The following is a 22,102-nucleotide window of genomic DNA, read 5'->3' as shown; positions in this document are numbered from 1 at the left end:
TAGCTAGTATAGCTGTTGCCAAAGACTGCTTATTGGAACACAACTGAAAATGTTAAAAACCTGAAGATTTTTAAAATTAATGTGAGTATCAGCTGTCCAAGCAACACCATCTGAAGTGACCTATTTGCTTAACAAAGTACCATCCTGGCTGTATATACCTACCACTTAGACTTCTACACACTGCCTTCCATTCTTTGGTGCATCCAAAAACTGTTCTAGGTAAAATCCATCCTGGGGAGTGGTTGCTCTTATATTCTGACTGGGTGGGTCCAGGGGCAGAGTTATTCTGAGGAGGCAGGTTTGCTGAATGCAGCTGTACCAGGAAAAATTAGGTGATGCGAGTCCCTAGAAGGGCATATTAGGAGGTGAAATCCCCTAAGAACAGAATAAGGGGTCCAGTCTCTTCAAAGGGATAGGTCATGGAATAGAATTCCCGCAAAGATCAGATTATGGGAACATTTTAATTAGGGACAATTTATAAAATGTAATTTCACCTCCTCCAGGGAGGCTGTATCAGGGATGAGTCCTGCACAGTAAAAGCCTGGGAAGGGGATTTCATATGCAGGGTAGGCAATATTATGGGGCCCTATAATGGGTTCTGTGGGATGCAGTCTGAAATTGGAGTAGCACCGAGACATCTTCCCCATCAACCTTGGCTTCCTCTCAGTATGATGTTCTGATGGTCTACAAATTTCTCCACGACCTACACTTACGCAGTCATCCATAGGAAAGGATGTACCTGGCTGAGATATATGAATGCTTTAGCCATCCACTTTCATAGAGTGCTCTCATCATTGAGATGTGGACACAATAAATTATTTGGTGTATTAGTCTTATTAGATGTCCCAGTCATAGCACCAACCACACTTTCTGCTCATAGCTGTAGAAGCAGAACAAAGACATCTTCTGCCCTAAGGGGTTTCCAGTCTAATAAAAATCTTCAGATTTGTTACTATTTTGCACATTACAGCCACTGGATCATTCACATCGACAGCAGAGGTGGAGTCAAACCTACCTCTCCCTACAGCACAGGTCCCAACACACAAGCTACATGCTTGTCTTCAACCACCACTAGACTGGAACGTTTGAACAGTTTTGATTCCTTTCAGCAGAAGGTGGCAGCACTGGTGATACTTTTGACCCACAGCCCCTCCCCAGTAACGCCCCTCACTCCCGACCCACAGCCCCATCCACCTGATGACACCCCCCTCCCCAGACCAACAACCCACAGTCCCATGATGCACCTCATTCCATTCTTGTGTAAGTGGGGATGGAATTCACATCTCGCTCCTAACCCACATTGTTGCAGTGAAACACGTACCTTATGGCCGACCCTCAAGCCTCCATCCCACCACATCCCCCATTCAGTAACAGATTAGCCACTTGTCCAATGGTGCCCATGTCAGGGCTGCACCCAACTGGGCTGCTTTGGAAAATCAGTTGTCCCAGTGCCTGACTCACTCCCCAACAGGATTGCCTGGAGGGCCATAAGTAGAAGGAATGAGAAGCAGCCTGCACATGCTCTAGCCCAGGGCTCTGGAAACCATAATCCACCTCTCTACAGAGGCACTTGTAAAATTATACTGTTCTGGCTGCCTCATGACAGAAGGCTAGACACTATTTGTACTACAGGTTGAACCTCTCTAGTCCAGCACCCTCAGGACTGATTGGTGCCTAATAAGAGAATTCGCTGGATTACAGGAGGTCAGTATTGTCTAGCACATACCAACACTTCCACTGCTCACTCAGCTCTTCCATAGGGTGCCCACCCATCCCAGTTTTGGTGGGACAGTCCCATATTTGGCACACAACAATGGCATCCTGATTTATTTTGTCAAGGGAGGCTTAACTGCCCTGTATTTTCAGGTTGCCATCTGCTCCCACAACTGGGGGAACTGGGAGCAAGACTGCATGGCAGCCCCCCAAGCTGTCCCATAGCTGCCCCCCAGCTAGGAGCCAGACCCAGCCATGGCTGCCCTACTGGAGTGCTGCTGTCACCCCACACCCTCCCTCAGCTAGGGCAGCAGGGACCCAAACCTGCACACCAGCATGACTAACCCCCGCCCCACTTCCCTTGGCTGGGGGAGCCAGAGCAGCACCATGGTGGCCCCCCAGCTGGTGGAAGCCAAGAGCATCTCTGGCCAGGTGACAGCCTCCACAAGGCAGCCACCTGCTGACTCCCAGATAAGGTGACCATCTGTCCCATTTTGGCCACCGCAGCATCATTCCTCCTTTTCCATATTTGGAGGAGGAGATATGGTCACCCTACTCTTAGAATTTTGGGGGTAAATTACAGTCAAACAGCACAGAACACCGAGAGCCAGCACTAATGGCTGGAAATAAACTTTATGGGACCATGGAAACTTAGCCACACCCATGATAAGTGGTCATCCAGCTAACTAAAATCATGGTAGATTATGGGTGTTGCTGGATGAGAAAGTGCTGGACTAGAGAAGTTCAACCTGTAATACTGATAGGACATAGATGCATGTGTGTCTTTTTTATTTATGGTCCCCACAATGCCGAGATCATCATTGACATTTTGGGTCAGTATTTTTAAAAAGCCATCCATCCTCATGTTAACTTTGTTGTAGTTATTAGAGTTATGCCAGGGACAAGTTTAGCTTTTTTTTGCTTTAGTACAAAAACAATCACAAAAAAGTCAACACAGCCGATGTAGTGCTTCCTTACTGTCCAACAACAGGGAGGGCAGGACTCCATAAGAGTAGGCTATCATGTAACTGATTAATTTCAGTAATTGTAATGGGGTTTGGTCATTAGTTACTTGCTTTAAAGATCAATTAATTCAGCAAATTTACTCATCTGTAGCTTTTTAAACCAGCTTTGACAACAGGGCTGTTCACATTTTCCTTTTTAAAAAAAAGGAAATATTGCTGATATTTAAGCTAAGAATGCAACAGTTGTTCATGGCAAAGTTCTGGCTGCACCCTGAACTTCTGGCAGATGGTGTTTGCCTCAGAGACTCCCACAGCCTTTTTTCCCCCTTTACTAGGGGCAAGGGTCACAGCCCACTGAGCCAGCCTCATGATAATTTAGTTCCCAGTTTGGGGTAAAACCTTCCGTATCCCTGATTTCCCTCTCAGGGGAGACCATGCAGTGGTGTGGGGAAGGTCAGGGGTGAACCCCAGGCCCACTCTCTATTTTGAGGTTACAGCCCTGAGTGCTAAGTCAACAGCAGCAGATAGCATTTCCCCTACTCTGAGTTTGTCAGCTTCTTCCCTGGACCACCTCCCCAAACACTGCACCCCTCCCCCAGTACCTTTCCTCCAGTACCTAGGAAGTCCATCCTGCTCCTCCCCAGCACACTGGTTTGTTTGCAGTCCTCAGCTCTCCTCCCCACTTCCCTCTCAGACCTTGGGGTGTGAGCTAGCCTACAAAGAGATCTTTTAAACACCTCCCCCCCCACACACACAGCAGGACTGAATGGGCTGCAGGTGCACTGATTAACTTGCTACTTCTCACAAGCTCTTAATTGGCTCCAGGTGCCAGCTTGATTGTGCAGCATGAGGCTCTGGCCTGGTTGCTTAAGAAAAAGTAAATTGGCTTCCCAGAGTCCAGCATATGCATCCTCCAGCATGGGGGTGGACAGCCTTTGGCTGTATTTTATAGTTATCCTCTCTTTTCTCTGTGCATGTCCCATCAACATACCGCTACACAAAAGGCAACCGAAAAGAGGAAATTCTTGCAATTATTTTAGCTGCTAATTGTAATAAACAGGACTGGCCACATGCTCATGAAGAATGGAGAGCTCCTGATACAAAGTATTACAAAATGTATCTGGTGCCTTAAAATTACTTTGTAGCAGCTAAACTGATGACGTACAGTGAGTCTGATTTTGTAATACATTGATTTGAAGCATTATGATTATAAAGGTAAATTCATAGATGTACTCAGATGTTGTCTGCTGCCTGGTCGTACATTAATGTTTTTGTGGCTAGATCTGGAGGAATGTTTTCCTGCTGTCTTTTCAGTATGCTTTTTTTTTTACAGGCAATGGTGGAGGAGGGTCTGTGTTCTTCAACGTGCAGGAGGTTGGACTAGATGTTCATTGAGGTCACTTCTGACTTGAAAGCTGATGATTCTGTTCAATACTTCTGTAAAACTTGAGCCTGCCTATGTGCGTATTTCTCTGAGGGGGGATTTATCCTAGTCTGGGCTTTATTGATCTCACTAAATATGTCTGATTCTGTATTTCAGAGCAAACTATGTGTAATTCAGTCACATAATGAGGATGAATCAAGATGGAGGTTCTCCTAAAAAATCAGCTTTAGGAATTATGTGTGAGGCATTCTATGGCCTGTAATTCAGTCACATAATGAGGATGAATCAAGATGGAGGTTCTCCTAAAAAATCAGCTTTAGGAATTATGTGTGAGGCATTCTATGGCCTGGGTCAGCAACCTTCAGCACATGGCCCATCATGGTGATCTACAGGTGGGATACGGTGTACGACTTCAGTTCAATTCCCTGCTCCCATGAATATTTCTCTCTGATTTGCCCCCCAAAAGAGTTCAAAAGGTTTTGGTGCAGTAGGGAATGTATTTTTTTTCCTGCATGCCTTTGAGCCCAGTCACTATTCACTGTCTTCAGGTGTGTAACCAACAGAATTGTAAGTTAACCTGAGAAGAACATTGAGAGCGAGTTAAGTTCCTTCTAATGTAACAACCCAACACCAGAATGACCCATGATATTTACATATAGGAAGGGGTATCATATTATTTTGATATAACAATCACTGACTACTTCATTACAAATGAGTTTCCTCAATTGTAGCCTAATGAACATTTCACACTTGGAAAACAAAAAGAAGTTCTGTGGCATCTTATAGAATACAGATATTTTGGAGCATAAGCTTTCATGGGCAAAGGCCTGCTTCATCTGATGAAGTGTGTCTTTGCCCACGAAAACTTATGCTTCAAAATATCTGTTAATTTATAAGGTGCCATGGGACTTCTTGTAATTTTTGAAGATACAGACTAACTTGGCTACCCCTCTGATACATTTCACTCTTGGTCACTTTGGGAACTATGGTTCTCTCCCTAGAAAGGTTTCAGAAACAATATCATACAAAAATAAAGGCACGTCATCTTCAAAGGTTCGTATTTAGTTTAGTTCCATTTAATTGAATTAATACATCTACTTGAAAATCCTTGGAAATTCCAGTCTTTACTCACAAACCATAATTTCAGGCATGATACCCCAGAAACAGGAGACCCCCCCACTTTATTTTTTATTTACTTTTTTTTAGATTTCATAGAGCAAAATGTCAGAAGAAATCAGCAGATCATCTCATCCAACTCCTAGAGGACATCACACTTCACCAAGTGGAGAGGAGTAGGTTGGATATTGGGAAAAACTACTTCACCAGGGTGGTGGTGAAGCACTGGAATGCATTACCGAGAGAGGCAGGGGAATCTCCATTCCTGGAGGTTTTCAAGTCCTCTCTTGACCAAGTCCTGGCTGGGATGACTTAGTTGGAATAGATCCGGCTTGAAGCAGGGGGCTGGACTTGATGACCTCTAGAGGTCCCTTACAGCCTTATGACTCTATGATTGTAAGTTACCCCCTGGGTTCAGCCCAGTAACTTTGTTTAAACTAAAGTATTTCAGTCCTTAAGCGTCTAAACTGTAGCATGTGTCTGGTGAAACAAGGAGAGACCCAGGGACCAACAATGCCAGAAGCCTCTCCTCTGCCAGATAATTCATTGGTTCGGTTGCCCAAATGATTCCATCAGAAAACCCATCCGGCCAGTAAATGTGTGTCGGGGGAGAGGGGGAAACCAACGAACCAAAAAAACCACTCTTCTGGGATTAGGTAAAGAAGAGCTGTCACAGCGTTAAATAAATGACATGTTTTATCTCCATTGTACTGTTATTACTACTACAACTGGTAATAAATATTTGGTTTTATGTTTGTATTTAAAAGTAGATCCCAATTTCTGTGGCTGCCCTTTATCACACCTCAAGTTATCATAGATTCAGATGACATCCCGCCCACCCATATCTCCTTCAAAGTCATTGTTTTCAAATTAACTGGTGTCTGGTTAATAAATAGCTATATGGATATGAAAATCTGCCAGTAAATCCTCTGAGCTGCCAAGAAGATTCAAAGGTTCACTAGAGCTGCATGCCAAGGAGAAGGTGTGATGGGTGTACCACTGGATCCCATCTTCCAGGTAAGAAATCATATTACAGAAAAACACAGGACATAAATCCATCCTATTTGCAGCAACAGAAAAAAGAGACATGCAGATTCCAGGAATCCCACCTGTGTGATTTAATTTGGAAGTTAAAAACTGATTTTTTGTAGTTCATGTCTGCCAGGTGGATCTGCCACTGGTAAGAAAAAATTTGCTTTCAAGTGTATTGTGTTTTGTTGCACAGGATGTAAGGTTTTACACTTAACTCGCAAGATGAAGCATTTTGAAGCAGGACAGTTGTTTCTAACCCACGGAGTGTTTCGAAAAAGCTTCATACTGCTAATGGAATGGCATTATTTGGCCATGTGGGATATTTTATGTATAAACCATGTACAAAATTATGCAAAAACTCCACACTTGGGTTATGGTGCAGTAGCTATGTCCAGAATCCACCCTATGTTTTAAAGACAAATCACAGATGTATTTTTCTTTGCCATTCCAACAAATGCAGAACAAGAATACTCTCCTGGTGGTGAACAGAATGAATGGAAATGACAGAGAAAGATTGGGTTGAGTCGTTTCCTGTTTATACCAGTTTTATACTACAGGCTGAACCTCTCTCATCCAGCAACCTCGGAACCTGACCAGTGCCAAACAAGAGAATTTGCTGGACCACAGGAGGTCAATATAGTCTAGCACATTACCAACATTTCCACTGCTTATTCGGCTCTTAGAAGACATTTGGAGTAAATTACAGCTAAATAACAGCACAGAACACTGAGAGCCAGGACTGGTGGCTGTGAAAAAAAATTATGGGACCATAGGAAACTTGGTCACACCCGTAAGTGGTTATCTGGCTATCTAAAATCATGCCAGATGAGAGGGGTCCAGACTAGAGAGGTTCAGCCATTATTATCAACCTGCTGACTTCACTGGAGTTACTCTTGATGTGTGTGGGTGTTAATCAGAGGAAGATTGTCCATGTCATAATCACTTGTCTTTTTAGAAATAAGGAGATTTAGGAAACGAGGTGGAAAGAAGAAAAAATGTTCCACAGGTGTGTAAATATGCAAGCACTACAGTTTGAAATTCACGTCTCCTTGCATCAGACACTGAAAAAAGGCAAAGTAGGCTGTTAACTTTATTACTATGAGAATCATGGCATGTGTGGGAATTGAGGGCTGCTGTTGACACAGAATGACAGGTGTGCCCAATTTACAACTACGCAGTATTTTTCGTTATTTATAAATTGTCAGAAAAAGTATTGTTACAGTTTCTGACCGTATAGAATCATACGTGTGTAGGACTGGAAAGAATCCTGAGAGGTTATCTAGCTCAGTCCCCTGCAATCATGGCAGGACTAAGTATGATCTAGCCTATCCCTGACAGGTGTTTGTCTAACCTGCTCTTAAACGTCTCCAATGATGAAGATTCCACGACCTGCTTAGGCAATTTATTCCAGCAGTTAACCACCTTTACAGTTAGAAAGCTTTTCCTAATGTACAGCTTAAACCTTCAATGCTGCAACTTAAGCCCATTGCTTCTTGTGCTATCCTCAGAAGTCAAGAAAAATGTTTTCCCCTCCTCCTGGTATCAATCTTTGAGGTATCTGAAAGCTCAGCTCATGTCCGCTCTCAGCCTTATCTCCAGACTAGAGAAATCCTAAATTTTTTTTTCAGTCTTGCCCCATGAGTCCTATTTTCTAGACCTTTTATACTTTCTGTTGCTCTTTGCTGGATTTCCTCCAGTTTCCCCTGCCTTTCCTGAAAGGTGGCACCCCAAACCGGACGCACTACTCCAGCTGTGGCCCAGTCAGCATGAAGTAGAGCAGAAAAATTTCTCCCTGTGTTTTGCTTGTCAACAGTCTTGCTGATACATCTCAGAGGCTGTGTCTACACTACAAAAATAACTGCGAAGTTGCTTACTTCAAAATTGAGTGTCTACACACACCCTACTTCGAAGTTAAACTTTGAATTAGGGCACTGCTCCATTCCCAGGAATGGAGTAAGGACTTTGAAGTTAACTTGGAAGTAAGGGAAAATGTGCATAGACTATTTGCTGGCTTCTTTGAAGTATTGCCTAACTTCAAAGTTAGTTCTTAGTGTAGACACAGCCAGCGATGGTTGCTTTTTATTGCGGCAGTTTTACCCTGTGAACTCTTGTTTAGTTTGTGATCCACTATAAACCCAAGATCCCTTTCCACAGTACTTCCTCCTAGACAGCCATTTCCCAGCTTGTATCAGTGGAACTCATTGTCCTAAGTGAAATACTGGGCATTTGTCCTCATTGAATGTAATCTTATCTGCACCAGCTCATTCCTGAAGTATATGATATATGATATTAAAGGCCCAAATTACCAAATTCTGAAGTACTGGTAAGCTCTGCTGTGCTTCGTAGTTGTCTTCCCAGTCCCTAGTACTCAGTTTGGTTTCTTCAGTTTTCCAGCTGCTGTTCTTCTGACTCAGGCACTTCTTTACTTGGTTGCTTATACCTTTTCACACTGCATTTTCATTAGCTTCCCTCAATCAATATTAAACGTTGTGTTGTTTGTAACACACAGAACACCGAAGTTTCTTACATACACCATTTTTTGATGTTAACATTGTTTCATTTTATGGTTTCATGTCACTTTCTTCCTGTTTCCCTGAACCTTGAGAGTATTTTGTGTATTTTTTGGTACTGATTAATTTCTTCTCACCTATGTCCTCCAGCGTTATACAAGCCATGAAAATAAGATCATCTTTGTCCCATCAGCATTTTACCTATGGCATTTTTAGGAGCTTATTTTTTTTAGTTTAGGTCCTTGGTATTTTAATTTCCCCCAGCTTTCCTCCCTTCTATACTTTTGGAAATATAATGTTTTGGAGGGTCTCTTATTTTACTTGATGGAATAAAGTGGCATATTTCAATAATATTCCCATACTCGTTTTCTTTGCCAAGCCTTTAACATGCAATTTATCTTACAGCAAATTACAAGTATTGCTATAATTATTAACTTGTGTTCATAACAATGTCTGAAAACAAAGTGCCTTTTTCCCATGTGCGTTTACTAGATCCCACCAGGTAACTGGTTTTAATGCTTGTTCAGCTTATTTACTGCATGCAGTTTCTGTTGCATATGAACTAAATTTAGGGAATGCCTTGGAGAACCAAACCTTGGCTGCTTTATTTTTTTATTTTTATTTTATTTGATTGTTTTATTGCTCCTGGTTCAGTGATTTGGGGTACAGGTACTATTTTAAGTGAGCTGATTATACGATTAAAATTAGGGACAAAAATCTATTGGATTGTTCCCCAGAAGAGTACACCTCCATTTTGTTCTGCAGTAACCTTCAGGCAAGCCATTTTGGTTCTGAAGTTCCCTGGCAGAAGACATTGTAAAATGACCATGCTCAGTCCCAAAAGAGCAGTGAGGGCTGGATCTGCAAAGGTGCTCAGCATTGCAGCAGTTGACTGCTAGGTACACTTCTGACTTGTGGGAACTTTAGGCTTGTGTGAGCTGCCTGGGGTCCCTACACAAAGCATGGTGAGAACTAGATACCTAGCAATGAGATCCACAAAAGCCATCAGGCTGATCTGGGAACCCGCCAAGCTAGCCAGGAGAAAATATAGGAAGGGAGAGGTAGGGTCAAAACCCCTCCCTCGGAGGCAGTTAGGTGTCTTGACTCTCGGGCAGAGGAAAACTCCTATCTCTGCTTTGAATGCTGGACGGTAAGCCCTCATGTGAAGTTGGGTACCTAAGCCAGGGCAGCCCTTTTTCAGAACAAAACAAAGAGGAGAAAGTCAGCACACCAGGATTAGAGCATTCATTGGGTTGTGGGGTACACAGATTCAAGTCCCGCCCTGTTCTACTTATAGTAGGATAGTGAACCTAAATGTACAATCTCCAGGTAAACCCCGCACCCCTCCAATGGGCTACTGTGAATTCTAGAACTGGTCTCCTTCATTGCAGCTCATCTACTTTGGATGAAACAATTTATTATTCACTGAGATGGAGGGACTGACTTTATAGCCTGGTGGTTAGCTCACTTCCTGGGCGAGCCTGAAGTGACTGCCACAACTCCAACTGACAGCAATGAGCATTCGAAAGTATAGGTACAGAGTATGTTTGCTCAGTGTGCATGTCATGACGCAGTGCCCAATTCAGTCACTGAGAAAGTTGATAAAACTTCATTTAAACTCACTGTGCCCTTTCGATAATCTTCTCTTTGTCCCCACTGTTACCTAACCTCACGGCTGCCATTTATGTTTTGAGTTTCCTCACCAGGGGAGGCTGACAACATCTGATGCTGAACGTGGCGCTCTTCATGCCCTGTTGGTATTCTGAAAGCCAAACTTCCCCAGGCCCTGCTCAGCGATGGGTTCGTTATTTCCTTCTCTGACAACAATTCACATACTGACTTTTCTACAAACAGCCCATCTGGTGACAGGTAAGTAGAATTCTGTGCCAAACAGATTTTTAAGATACGCTGAATCATTACTTAGGAATGCAGAACATTGCTAACAGCAAAAGGAGCGGATCTGAGATGTGGAAAACACAGTACAAGGAGTGACTTCAAGAGCCCAATATATTTCTCTTCATGTAAATATGACTATTCAGCACCTCATTTGTGTTTTTGCCTTTCTGAAAGGGAGGGTGCTGTAGCCACAGCCTAAGTAATCCATACAGATTTGTGAAGGGAGTCAAAGGCAGAGCAGTATCCAAAGGCTAAAAGTGAATGCAGAAAATTTGAACTCTTAACAAGATGTAAGATGTGAGGGTGACAAATCACTGGAACTAAGGGCTGTGGGGGATACTCCATCGCTTGAAATATTCATGTCATGATTGCGTGTTTTTATAAAAAGTTTTTGATGCACAAATTATTGAGCTTGATTTAGGCCTGAATTACAAAATAATCAGACTAAAGGTCTGGTTTTAACATCTATGGACCTATGCTTGTTTGTTTTATGGATTTTTCATTTCAGAAAGTGAGAGTCTAAACTTTTTTATGTTCAGCAAACTTACCAAAATGAGAGCCAAAATGGAGGGAGGGATTGCTCAGTGGTTTGAGCTTTAGCCTGCTAAACCCAGGGCTGTGAATTCAATCCTTTAGGAGGCCATTTAGGGATTGGGGCAAATCAGGGATGGTGCTTGATCCTGCTAAGAGGGCAGGGGACTGGACTAGATGACCTTCCAAGGTCCCTTCCAGTTCTGGGAGATGTGTATTTCCAATTATACTTATTTATATTTAGTCTAACACAACACAATGAATCAGACAACATTCACAGATTCCAAGATCATAAGGGAACATTGTGGTCACCTAGACTGACCTCAAGTATGACACAGGACATAAAACTTCCCCCAAAATCTGTCTACCTATCAATCAGCAGAGTAGAGCCACTAGACTGGGTTCTGGAAGGAGGCTCAGCAGAGTGAAGTTGGATGACCATGGGAGAGACTGTTCCTTCCCTGGACCTCCATTTGTCCACCCAAATGTGTGAATGCTCTACATATAGCAAGAGAGAGACTGATCAGGGAAACTGAAGATTATTGCAAGCATTCATAAAACTTAATTACCCACTGGGAGAAGTAAAAAAACAGATTGACAGGGCCAGATGAATACCCAGAAACCATCTACTTCAAGATAGGCCCCCAGAAAGATCAATAACAGAACACCACTTGTCATTACCTATAGCCCCCAACTCAAATCCTGGCAACACATCATTAAAAACCTACAACCTACTCTGGATCATGATGCTACACTACAGAAGGGCCTAAGTGACACCCCTGTCCTTTCCTATAGACAACCTCCTAAACTAAGAAAGATTCACACCAGCAATCACAAGCTACACCACAGTGATACTAACCCTGGAACTCTTCCTTGCAACAAACCCTGCTACCAACTTTGTCCACAAATTTATTCTGGGTATACCATCACTGGCCCTAACCATGTTAGTTACAATCTCAAAGGCACATTCTTGAGCAACATTATATAAGCCATTATGGACAGCAATGCCCTGCCACTATGTACATTGGACAGACTTCACCATAGAATAAATGGACACAGAACAGACATCAAGAAATTCAATACACATAAGCCAGTCAGTGAACACTTCAATGGAGTGGGCCATTCTGTTAAAGACTTGAGAATTTGTGTCCTGGAGCAAAAAGAATTTAAAAATAGATTAGAGTGAGAAATTTGTGAGTTTGACTACATATTCGAATTCGACACATTAACAGGTGGTATGAACAGAGACATCAATTACCTCATGCATTACAAGGACTGCTTCCCTTCCTTTGATGCCCGTAATTATCTCAGGCAGGACAATTAACATCCCCTCACCCCTCACCTTCAATCCTATTTGATTTGTCAGTTTTTATTGCCTCTCTTTTTTTTGGTCCTCTGTACTTATGTCAGTCTGTATTGGAAAGAGATTGAACTGATGAAGTGGGTCTGTCCCATGAAAGCTCATCATCAAATAAATCATTTTGTTAGTCTTTAAAGTGCTACATTACAGGTGCTTTGTTTTGCTGGAGTGCAGCCTAACACGGCTGCCTCTCTGTTCCAAGTATTTTTTTTTTAATAACAAAAGTAACTTTCTCTCTGTTAAGCTAAAATCTTGAGCAAACAGAGCTGAATGCACAGGGGTGCAACACCACATTACAAAGTTTACTTTAAATAAAATGTAAGGCCATAGCCTGCTATGAAAATAGCCCTTCTCAGCATGGTGGGATGTAGATTGGAACTGTTTTCACATTTGGGTTAAAACTTCTATGTGGTTTTGGACAGGGATCCCCACCCAAAGCACATTAAATACATGTGCATGTGTCTCTATACAGACCAGCTTAAAATCCACACCCCTGGTAACATTGTCATTGGAGTCGCTGGAGAAGATGCTATCCTGCCTTGCTACCTGTCATCTCCAAGGGACCCGCTGAGGATTGCTGTCCGCTGGATTCTTCTGAGACCTCTTCAGAGCAAGGAAGTGAGTTCCTATAATGGAGGAACCCAAACGGAAAGGCCAGGTGAGGAGTACCGGGGCCGAACAGAGTTCTTCACATCTCAGCTGAGCAAAGGAAACCTCTCCCTGAAGCTGAAGAACATCCGGGTGACCGACAAAGGGAAATACGCCTGTCGGGTTGATGTGTCAGACTGTCAGGGGGATGCCTATGTTGAACTGGAAGTGACAGGTCAGTGAAACAGCTTCTTGGTTTACAGCACAGTAATCATAAATCTGCTAACATCTGGAAGCTGGATACAGAGAAGGGCCACATCGGTCCCAGGGCCAACTCCAGTTAAGTAAATTGGACTGTAACATGGGTGGTTTGGGAGCCGGGTGTGCCAGTGAGTGAAATAGTAGGATTACTCATGAGCCAAATACCCATGTGAAGTGCAACTGGCAGCAGAAGGCCACAAAACAAATAAATGTCACTCATTCCTCTTGTATGGTGGGGGGCTGAATTAAGTTAAATCTAGCAGGTGATTCCACCTCTGTTTTAAATGACTCTTACTCTGAACCCTCCCTCCTCCAGAGCTGAAGGGGTGGACGCTGTGGGGTGCAGGGGAGGGGAGCCTGCCCTGGCCCTCTATATGAGTGGAGCCCCCAGGCAAGTGGGGTTGTGACCTGGTGCCAGGGATCACAGTGCTGCTTACATTTGGCCTGGCTTTCCCTCCCTCGTGATAAGGCAGGTAAGAACATAAGAGCGGCCATTCTGGGTCTGACCAAAGGTCTGTCTGGCCCAGTATCCCGTCTGCTGACTGTGGCCAATACCAGGTGCCCCAGAGGGGGTGGACTGAACAGATAATGATCAAGTGATCTCTCTTCATCTTCAGCCTCAGACAAACAGAAGCTAGGGACACCATTCCTTACCCATCCTGGCTAATAGCCATTAATGGACCTAACCTCCATGAATTTATCTTGCTCTTTTTAAAACCCTGTTATAGTCCTAGCCTTCACAGCCTCCTAAGTAACTAGGGCACATGGTGCTGTGACCTAGTACATGTGGGTTCCCTGTTCCTCATTCAGGTTTGGCCCAGCTGCCTCTTCTTCTTGAGGAACAGCAGGTCTGAACTTGACTGGCACAATGACCCTGTGCAGAAGGTCACAAAGCCTGGAGTTGGGATCGAGGTTCAGCTCCAAGTGACAGGAGTCAATGGTAGTGTATGGTGGGTTTGGCCTCTTACCCCTGGCCCCACACCACTGCTGCCTGATGGCTCCGTGTATGGGTCCCCAGAAAGTCAGGATGCCACCTTCACTCCCTCCTGTCACACCCTAAGCCCCTTCCAGCACCGGATGATGTATCAGTGTTCATCACAGTCCCTACTTAGGAGTCTTGTGGGTTTTTCCACACAAGGAACCTTGGACGGATGGTTTGGGAGTGTCCCAAATCCATAACCCCTCCACTAGCTTTATACTCCGAAGTGTTAACAGACACCAAAGAGCATGGGGTGAAAAAGAGCACTGCATGCATTGAATAAGTCCTGTGGGAAACACTATTTAAGTATCATGTATATTTATCAGGGGCAGAGTTAAGGGTAGACCACCTTCATTCTGGCCTTTCCTAACTTTTGTATGTTTTGTTTTGCAAATTTAGCATTCTTTAAAAAATAGGGTTTCTTTTCCCTCCTGGTGGACTATATATTTATAGCTCTAGAAAGAATGCTCTACAGTATACAGAGGGAAGAGTGCCTTGAGGTGCATTTTATAGGGCACTATCTGACACACAGAAATGTGTATTGCTTTCTTGACAGCTCCCTATAGAATTCTTTCTCCTGACAATCCTGTTACTGGAGTCATTGGAGCAGATGTCAACCTTCCATGTCAGCTCTCAGTCACTAAGTTAACTGGAAACTTCAAAGTTCAGTGGAAGCTGCTTAACCCATCAGCATTAATCCATGAGTTCTCCTACCGTGGAGGAGTCCAGGCAGAGTCAGAAGGGGAGAAACATTATGGTCGAACAGAGCTGTTCATCGGTGAAATGAATCAGGGGAACTTCTCACTGAAGCTCAAGCACGTCCAGGCCTCTGACAAAGCAGAATACATATGCAGCCTAGATTCTGAGAACTGGTATGATGAGATGGTGGTGAAACTGGATGTAACAGGTTGGTGAGCTAGTGTCTTTGTTTATGACAAGCACATGCTTAATCTTTAACACCTACTAGATATGTGAAGGCTGGGGTGGGCTGAGGAGGGGACTAAAAGTTTAGTGCAGATTTTTTTTTTTAAGATCGGTATGGAAAAATTAGAAATTTTTGGAAAAAATCGAGAAAAAATGTTACAGGAAATATTTTCTCTCAAAAGCTATGTCTACACTACAAGGTTTTTTTGAAAAAGCCAGGCCTTTTTCAAAAAAATCCACAAAGTGTCTACGCACAAAATATGTTCCTTCAGTATTAAATCAAAAGAATGTGGCATTTTTTTCCGGCAGCCAGATGAGGAAGATTGCCTTTTTTGAAAGAATATTTTTTTAAAAAGATGCATGTAGATGCTCCGGGGGCCCTTTTTTCAACAGACAGGGCTTCTGGTTCACCAGGCAGCCCTGTTTGCTGAGCTTCTGGTCGGCTGTTCGGTTGAGAGAGTGGCCAGACTTTCCAGCCATGCTCTCAACAGTGCTAACTGCGCTTTTGATCTGCTTAATTTGTGTAGCTGCCATCTTTCAGAAAAAGTTATTTTTCAGAAGAGATCTTCTGGAAGAACTTCTTTCAGAGGATTGCTGTAGTGTAGCCCTCATCAGAATGAGCAGTGATAAATGAAGGAAAGTATATATTTCTGAGTATATATTAGAAAATATCTAACATATTCTATAGGTTCATAGGATGGCTAAGGTTGTCTATGACAGTTTCTGTACGTGCCATGACAATACACTATTAAATAATCTGGTATTACTATGAAGTTTGAATATATACCCAAAGAGTCTCAATAATTGTAGTCTAATAACATTATAGCAATATTTATATCCTAAGATTTTTCTCTAAAAACTTGACTTCCTTATGTATGTGCATGGTAAAACTAGGTCAGGTGTATTTACATTCCATATTTTAGACCAAAGTAGCTAACTTTTTATTTACAACAGTATTGATTCTTTCTATCATCAACATTTATATATTTTTTCCTATCAGCCAATAGACAAAAAGAGAGACACCATAGAACCATTTTTGTACAGGCGCAACTCCATCCCTAATATTAGGTATATTTCTCATTATTTACAAAAACCTAAAGAATTTATATGTATAATTCTTTATGTCATAAATTTATCAACCAGTTCTTTTTGTGTGCTACCTAAATTATACATGGTACATTTCTCCTTTTTAAAGAAGTAAGTAAAATTTGTTTTCATAAACAAGTAACTATGAATATTTCAAAATTTTCCACAAATTTCTGTTTTTTTTCCAGAGAATTTTTTGCCTTTACAATTTCCAGAAATTTAATGGTCCTACTGCCTGTCAATGTGAAACTGAGGGACCAAATCTTTATCTTGAATTACTCCACCAGAGCACATTGACTTTAATCCAGATGTGTTTGGAACAAGGTAGTTAGGAGCTGAGGCACCCGGTGCCTTTACTGAACCATATTCCCATTTGAAATGTAGTCTCACACATGTAAGGCACAAAAAAACCACAACAACAAAACACAAAACTCCCCCCAAAAACGAACCAAATGCAACCACCCTGAAGTCCGTGGCAGAAATTCTTCCCACTGAGGAGTAAAACAGACCAACTCTGGTTGTTGCTCACAGACCCATCTGCAGGAGAACTTGTACTTAAGATTCTCCTGTTTCTTACTTTAAGATAGAAGCATAAAATACTCTTGTTGGCAGGCTGCAAAGTGACACTGTTTTATTTCTTGGACTCCAGAACTGTAATACAAGAATCCAAAACAGAGAGAAGCAAAGCAGGCAGCTCCCTTAAGGCAGAAAGACAGAATTCCACCCACCTTGCTGTGTACTAGCTGCCTCACAAACCCCTGTAACCCTTCTAATGGCTGAGTCAGAGCTTCAATTCCATCAACTTTCAGGGGCTGAGCTGCTTGAGAAGGCTCCTAGTGACAGCAAATGAAGCATGTGTCCCATATGGAATGAATACAGAGAGTTACCCAGAAGACACTCTGTGCATGAGAATTCACATTGCAACTGAGCCCAAATATTTTGGTGAATTGACTTTTTATAGCTCAAAAAAAGCATCTTCCTCAAACTATTCATTGACCTAAATTCAGCAAATAGCTTTACTGGGGATTTTTTTCTCTTTGAAAACACCTGAAACATTTCATTTTGATGACTGTATTTTTCAATTTTTCAGTGTTTTGATGTCAAACAGCATTTCAGTTTTATATCTCACCAGTCTTTTTTTAAAAAAAAAAAAAAAAAAAGTCAGGGGGGCAGGAGAGATGAAAACATCCAAAATCAAAATGAATTGCAAAACCAGAGGGAAAAAATGTTGAAGGTTGACACAAAATTTTGGAAGATTCAAAACTGCTTTTCAACTTAATTTAATTTAAAGAGTTTAATCTACCTGCTGAAAAAGGTGGGAAAATGTGTTCAATTTCAAATCAAAACAATATTGGTGGAGGGTTTGATGTTCAGCCCTAGAACCAAAAATCCCTTATTCACTCAGCTCTAATCTCCACACAGGTCAGTTCAGAATTCTCCCCCCAAGTAACCCTGTTATCGGGGTAATTGGAGAGGATGTGATCCTGCCCTGCCAACTCTCAGACACCGTTATCCCTGCAAGCATCGCTGTTCAATGGATCCTTATCCAGCCCTCTAGGAAACCAGTCAAAATCTTCCACAATGGGAGGTTCAATGAGGACTGGCAGGGCATGAGATCCTGGGGCAGGATGGAGGTCTTCAGCACAGAGTGGACTAAGGGGAACATGGCTTTGCAGCTGAATAACGTCCAGCTCCCTGACAGAGGGAGATATGTCTGCAGTGCAAGAGCTGGGGACTGGTTTGAAAAGGTGGACATAGAGCTGGAGGTGACAGGTCAGTGCCTTCTTTTCATTCATTGTAGGAATGGTGACTGCCCTGGAATGTGGGGCTTGAGGAAAGAGAGAAAGGTGCCAGATCTGCCCTGGGGTACACCACGGAATCTGATGGAATTATAACATGGAGCAAAAAGGAGCAGAGTGTCTAGATCATACAAGTAGCAGGTCTCTTTAGACCCAGACAGTCATGTACTCACCATTTCAAGTGCACCCAACACAGAGCGTTCTCTGCACAGCAGAGAAAAAAAAATGTTACATCTTCCCAGCTAGGGTACTCAAGAATTCCATTCTTCCATCAGCGTAGATACTGCCTCTTAGAGACGTGGATTACCTGTACCTTCCATCAGCATGGATAGCGTCTACACTAAAGTGATAACACAGCTGTGCCCCTGTAGCATTTCAAGTATAGACAACTCCCCTCTTCTACCCTCTGGCCTCTTCTAGCCTCACTCATTAGCCAGCCTCAGGGACACAAATTTGCAATTTGCAATGCACCCTCTGCTTATTGTACCTAGACCTGCTTGGCTTAACCAAGAGATCCTGAATGGGATGAAAATCAAAAGGGAATTGTATAAAACATGGAAACTAGGGGTCTGTTCAAAGGAGAATACAACATAACACAGGAATGAAGGTGCAAAAATCAGAAAGGCAAAAGTACAAAATGAGCTCAATCTAGCTGAAACATAAGGGAAACAAGAAAACGTTCCACATGTATATTAGAAGCAAGAGGAAGACTATGGACAGGGTAGTCCTGGTCAGTGAAGGAGGAGAAACAGTAACAGTGATTGGTAGTAGGGATAGAACTCATGGGCCGTGTCTACACTAGCCCCAAACTTCAAAGGGGGCATGGTAATTGGGGTGCCGGGAGATTACTAATGAAGCACTGCAGTGCATATGCAGCACTTCATTCGGCTAACTCTCCCCTGCGGCAACTTTGGCGTGTGAAACTTGGAAGTGCCAGCTTGCATGTAGCTGCGGGTACTTCCAAGTGCCTGCGCTCCTTCAAAGTCCCTCTTCGAAGTAGCGCAGGCACTTTGACATACCTGTGGCTGACCCACGGCAATGTGTGAGCCGGCACGTCCAAGTTTCACACTTCAAAGTTGCCGCAGGGGAGATTTAGCCTAGTGAAGTGCTGCATATGCACCACAGCACTTCATTAGTAATCTCCCGGCACCCTAATTACCATGCCCCCTTCGAAATTCAAGGGTAGTCTAGACAGAGACATAATTTCATGGCTCTTAGCTCCATGGATTCTCCCCTAGGAAAGGGTCTCTTTGTGCAGCCCTGTACTGCATGGAGGGTAGGTATGTGAGATGCTCATGGTCACTGACAAGTTGAAGACTGCAGAAGCTCCATGGGTCAGGGAAAGGAGAGCCCTCTGATGTGCAGCCACACAAATATTGCTTAAGGAGAAGGTGAACAGAGGCGTTGTGTGGTTTGAAACAGCTCAGATAGCAAACATTCATCTTGGGCTTCATGCTGCCAATGGGCAGACTCTCTGCAAACATCTCAGTCAAATGGCTTCTCCTGAGAGCCTCATAATTAAGTTGTGTGAGCTCTTATAATGGAGGAGTCCAAGCAGAGAGACAAGATGAAAGATACCAGGGTTCAGCAGAGCTCTTCAGCACCTAAGTAAGGAGGTATCTCTGTTTAGTGGCAGCACATGCACCTCTCTAGTGCTGGACTATATTTCTGCTACGTGTCTGCCAAGGACTGGCATGAGGAGCTGCCCTTTGAACTGCAGTGTCTTCTTGCTTTGTGCTAGATGAACAAATATACTTATCTGAGTATTACTCTGGGTAGTAAAATAAAGATAATATTCTCTGCATCTGTTTGATAGCACGCTATAGTTACAACTCTAATGGGAAACTGTAAAGATACTGATTCAATGGGGACTGAAACTTCCTTATTTTTTTCCTAAAATGAGCACTGAGTCAAAGAACTCAAAACAAATTTCAGTTGACTCAATGTGATTTTTTTCACAAATTTCCCTTCCCCAGTTTGGCCATTTTGAGTATTTTTTACCCATTTTTTGTTTCTTTATTTTAAACTGGACAACTTTAAAGTATAAACAGCATTTTGACTTGAGAAGTTGGAGCAAAATATTTTGCCTGTATTTTAAAAACCATAATTAAAAATATTCATTGAATCCAATGCAAGAATAGATTTGGCTCCTTCAAAAATGCATATTTTGGCAAAAAAAAAAAAACACAACCCACAAAATTCCCCCATCTCTGATGCTGAACTGTCACACTGGCTTGCTATCAGTATTGACATCACTCTGAATCAAGGGCTGTTTCGTGCACTCTTACTATCTGCTAGTAAAGGTGGCCAAGGCTAGGTCAGGATAGAGTCATGTTAACTGCAGGCATCAAATGAATTGTTTGCTTTAATTTATGGTTGCATGCAGTGTAATATCATCACAGATAAAGGGAGCTCCATGCTGTATCAGCTGTAGCTGAGTAGCTCGGTGAAGAACTCTGATTATTTTTCCCCCAAAACAACCCTGCTTATGGCCCTCATGGTTTCGCTGTATCCAGGATGAGATCCTAAGCAGAAGTAGATGAACAGCAAAGTAGCATTTACAAACTATACTTTGGGTCCAGACAGGCTTGCCAATGTGGGGGAAAGCAATGGGAAAACTGCCAGAGAGACTGGTAATTCAAAGGGCTCAGGGGACCCTGAATGCTACTGCTGCTATCATAGAAGTGACAGCAGCCAGAGCCTTAAGCCCTTTACATCATTGCTGAAGTGCTACATCACACACCTCTGAGAACTGGGAGGTCATCTAGTCCAGTCCCCTGCCCTCTTGGCAGGACCAAGCACCATCCCTGACACTTATTTGCCCCAGTCCCTAAATGGCCTCCTCAAGGATTGAACTCACAACCCTGGGTTTAGCAGGCCAATGCTCAAAACACTGAACTATCCCACTCCAGGTAGTACAAAGAACTGGGAGAGGGCACTGCACTCTGGGCATCACTGAGGGCTACCTGGACCCTGGTGCTGCATGCTACAGATTGGCTGTCCTAGGTCCCGCCCCTTCTGCCGGAGGCCCTGCCCCTTCCAGGACATGGAGCTGGCCCCCCATACCTTACCCAGGGGCCAGTGGAAGGTGTCAGAGCCCCAGGTCTATATCAGTTTCTTTGAGCGACGGATCTCACCTGTGTAATTGCTTCATCCCTCACAGCAATAAAAAAAGGCAAGACCAGAGGAGCTTTCAGAAGGGGTGGCCACAGTCACAGGAAAGCTCCAGGTAAGAGAACAAAGAAGAAGAAGGACAACAACGAGTAACAGGATCAGAACTTCCATGGGATACTGGCACTGAGGATATGGATACTATGCAATGAATGCCATGCTGCTCTTAGCTCTGTTAATCACTGAGCCAATAGCGGACTAAATGGAGGCCTTGTAACCTTGGGTGGGCTAGACGTCACTGACTATCTCCAGTGCCTAAACAAAACAAACGAAAAAAAACGCTACTCCCACTGCAATACAGTACTGGCAACCCAGAGTTCAGTCTGTAAAGAATTTCAATAAAGATTGCCCAGCGTCAGCCTTCGTATATTGAAGTTCCAAAAGAAAGTAAAGAAATGAACTTAAATAACTTTACCAAATCTTACAAGGAAACAATCTAATTCGTGCAACAGAACACAGCTGTTTTATTACCCAGAGATAATGTCCAGAATTACAATAAACTTAAGTAAATAGAAAACTCAAAGTAAAATGTGAACAGTTCAGTCCACATAAGCACAGTAAGTACAGACTTGGAGGTCCCAAAAGCTTAGCTTTAGTTTACTGAAGCCTCTGTTTGTACCTCTGATCATCAAATCTGCACCATATGCTGAGTCTGAACCACATCTCTGCTTGCTTGTCGGGAATCTTCCACTGAAATCCAGGCAGCCCCTTCCTTTGCTCTTGATCACTGCTAGGCAGGTAGCTCACTTTTGAACTAGTCATTTAACTCACAAGTGAACAGGCTTAA

General features: G+C 43.0%; 2 protein-coding genes across 2 annotated transcripts in view; one reads left to right on the top strand and one right to left on the bottom strand.

Moving 5' to 3' along the window:
* Positions 1-22,102, bottom strand: part of LOC142025194 (scavenger receptor cysteine-rich domain-containing protein DMBT1-like) — a 903,096-nt gene that overhangs the window by 626,231 nt on the left and 254,763 nt on the right. The gene's annotated exons all lie outside the window — the stretch shown is intronic.
* LOC142024593 (butyrophilin-like protein 2) lies at positions 10,517-21,411 on the top strand. The gene is made up of 5 exons (XM_075016722.1): positions 10,517-10,589; positions 12,980-13,330; positions 14,892-15,242; positions 17,768-18,118; positions 21,308-21,411. The coding sequence occupies exons 1-5, from the start codon at positions 10,517-10,519 to the stop codon at positions 21,409-21,411; spliced, it is 1,230 nt and encodes a 409-aa protein (XP_074872823.1).

This window comes from Carettochelys insculpta, chromosome 22 (assembly GCF_033958435.1).
Source record: "Carettochelys insculpta isolate YL-2023 chromosome 22, ASM3395843v1, whole genome shotgun sequence".
Classification (NCBI taxonomy): domain Eukaryota; kingdom Metazoa; phylum Chordata; order Testudines; family Carettochelyidae; genus Carettochelys; species Carettochelys insculpta.
This window is presented reverse-complemented; position numbering and strand designations above follow the sequence as displayed.

Coding starts and splice junctions, on each gene's coding strand:
- LOC142024593 (XM_075016722.1), top strand. CDS start 10,517: ATGGGTTCGTTATTTCCTTCTCTGACAACAATTCACATACTGACTTTT. Junction 10,590..12,979: donor AACAGCCCATCTGGTGACAG/GTAAGTAGAATT, acceptor GTCTCTATACAG/ACCAGCTTAAAATCCACACC. Junction 15,243..17,767: donor GGTGAAACTGGATGTAACAG/GTTGGTGAGCTA, acceptor ATCTCCACACAG/GTCAGTTCAGAATTCTCCCC.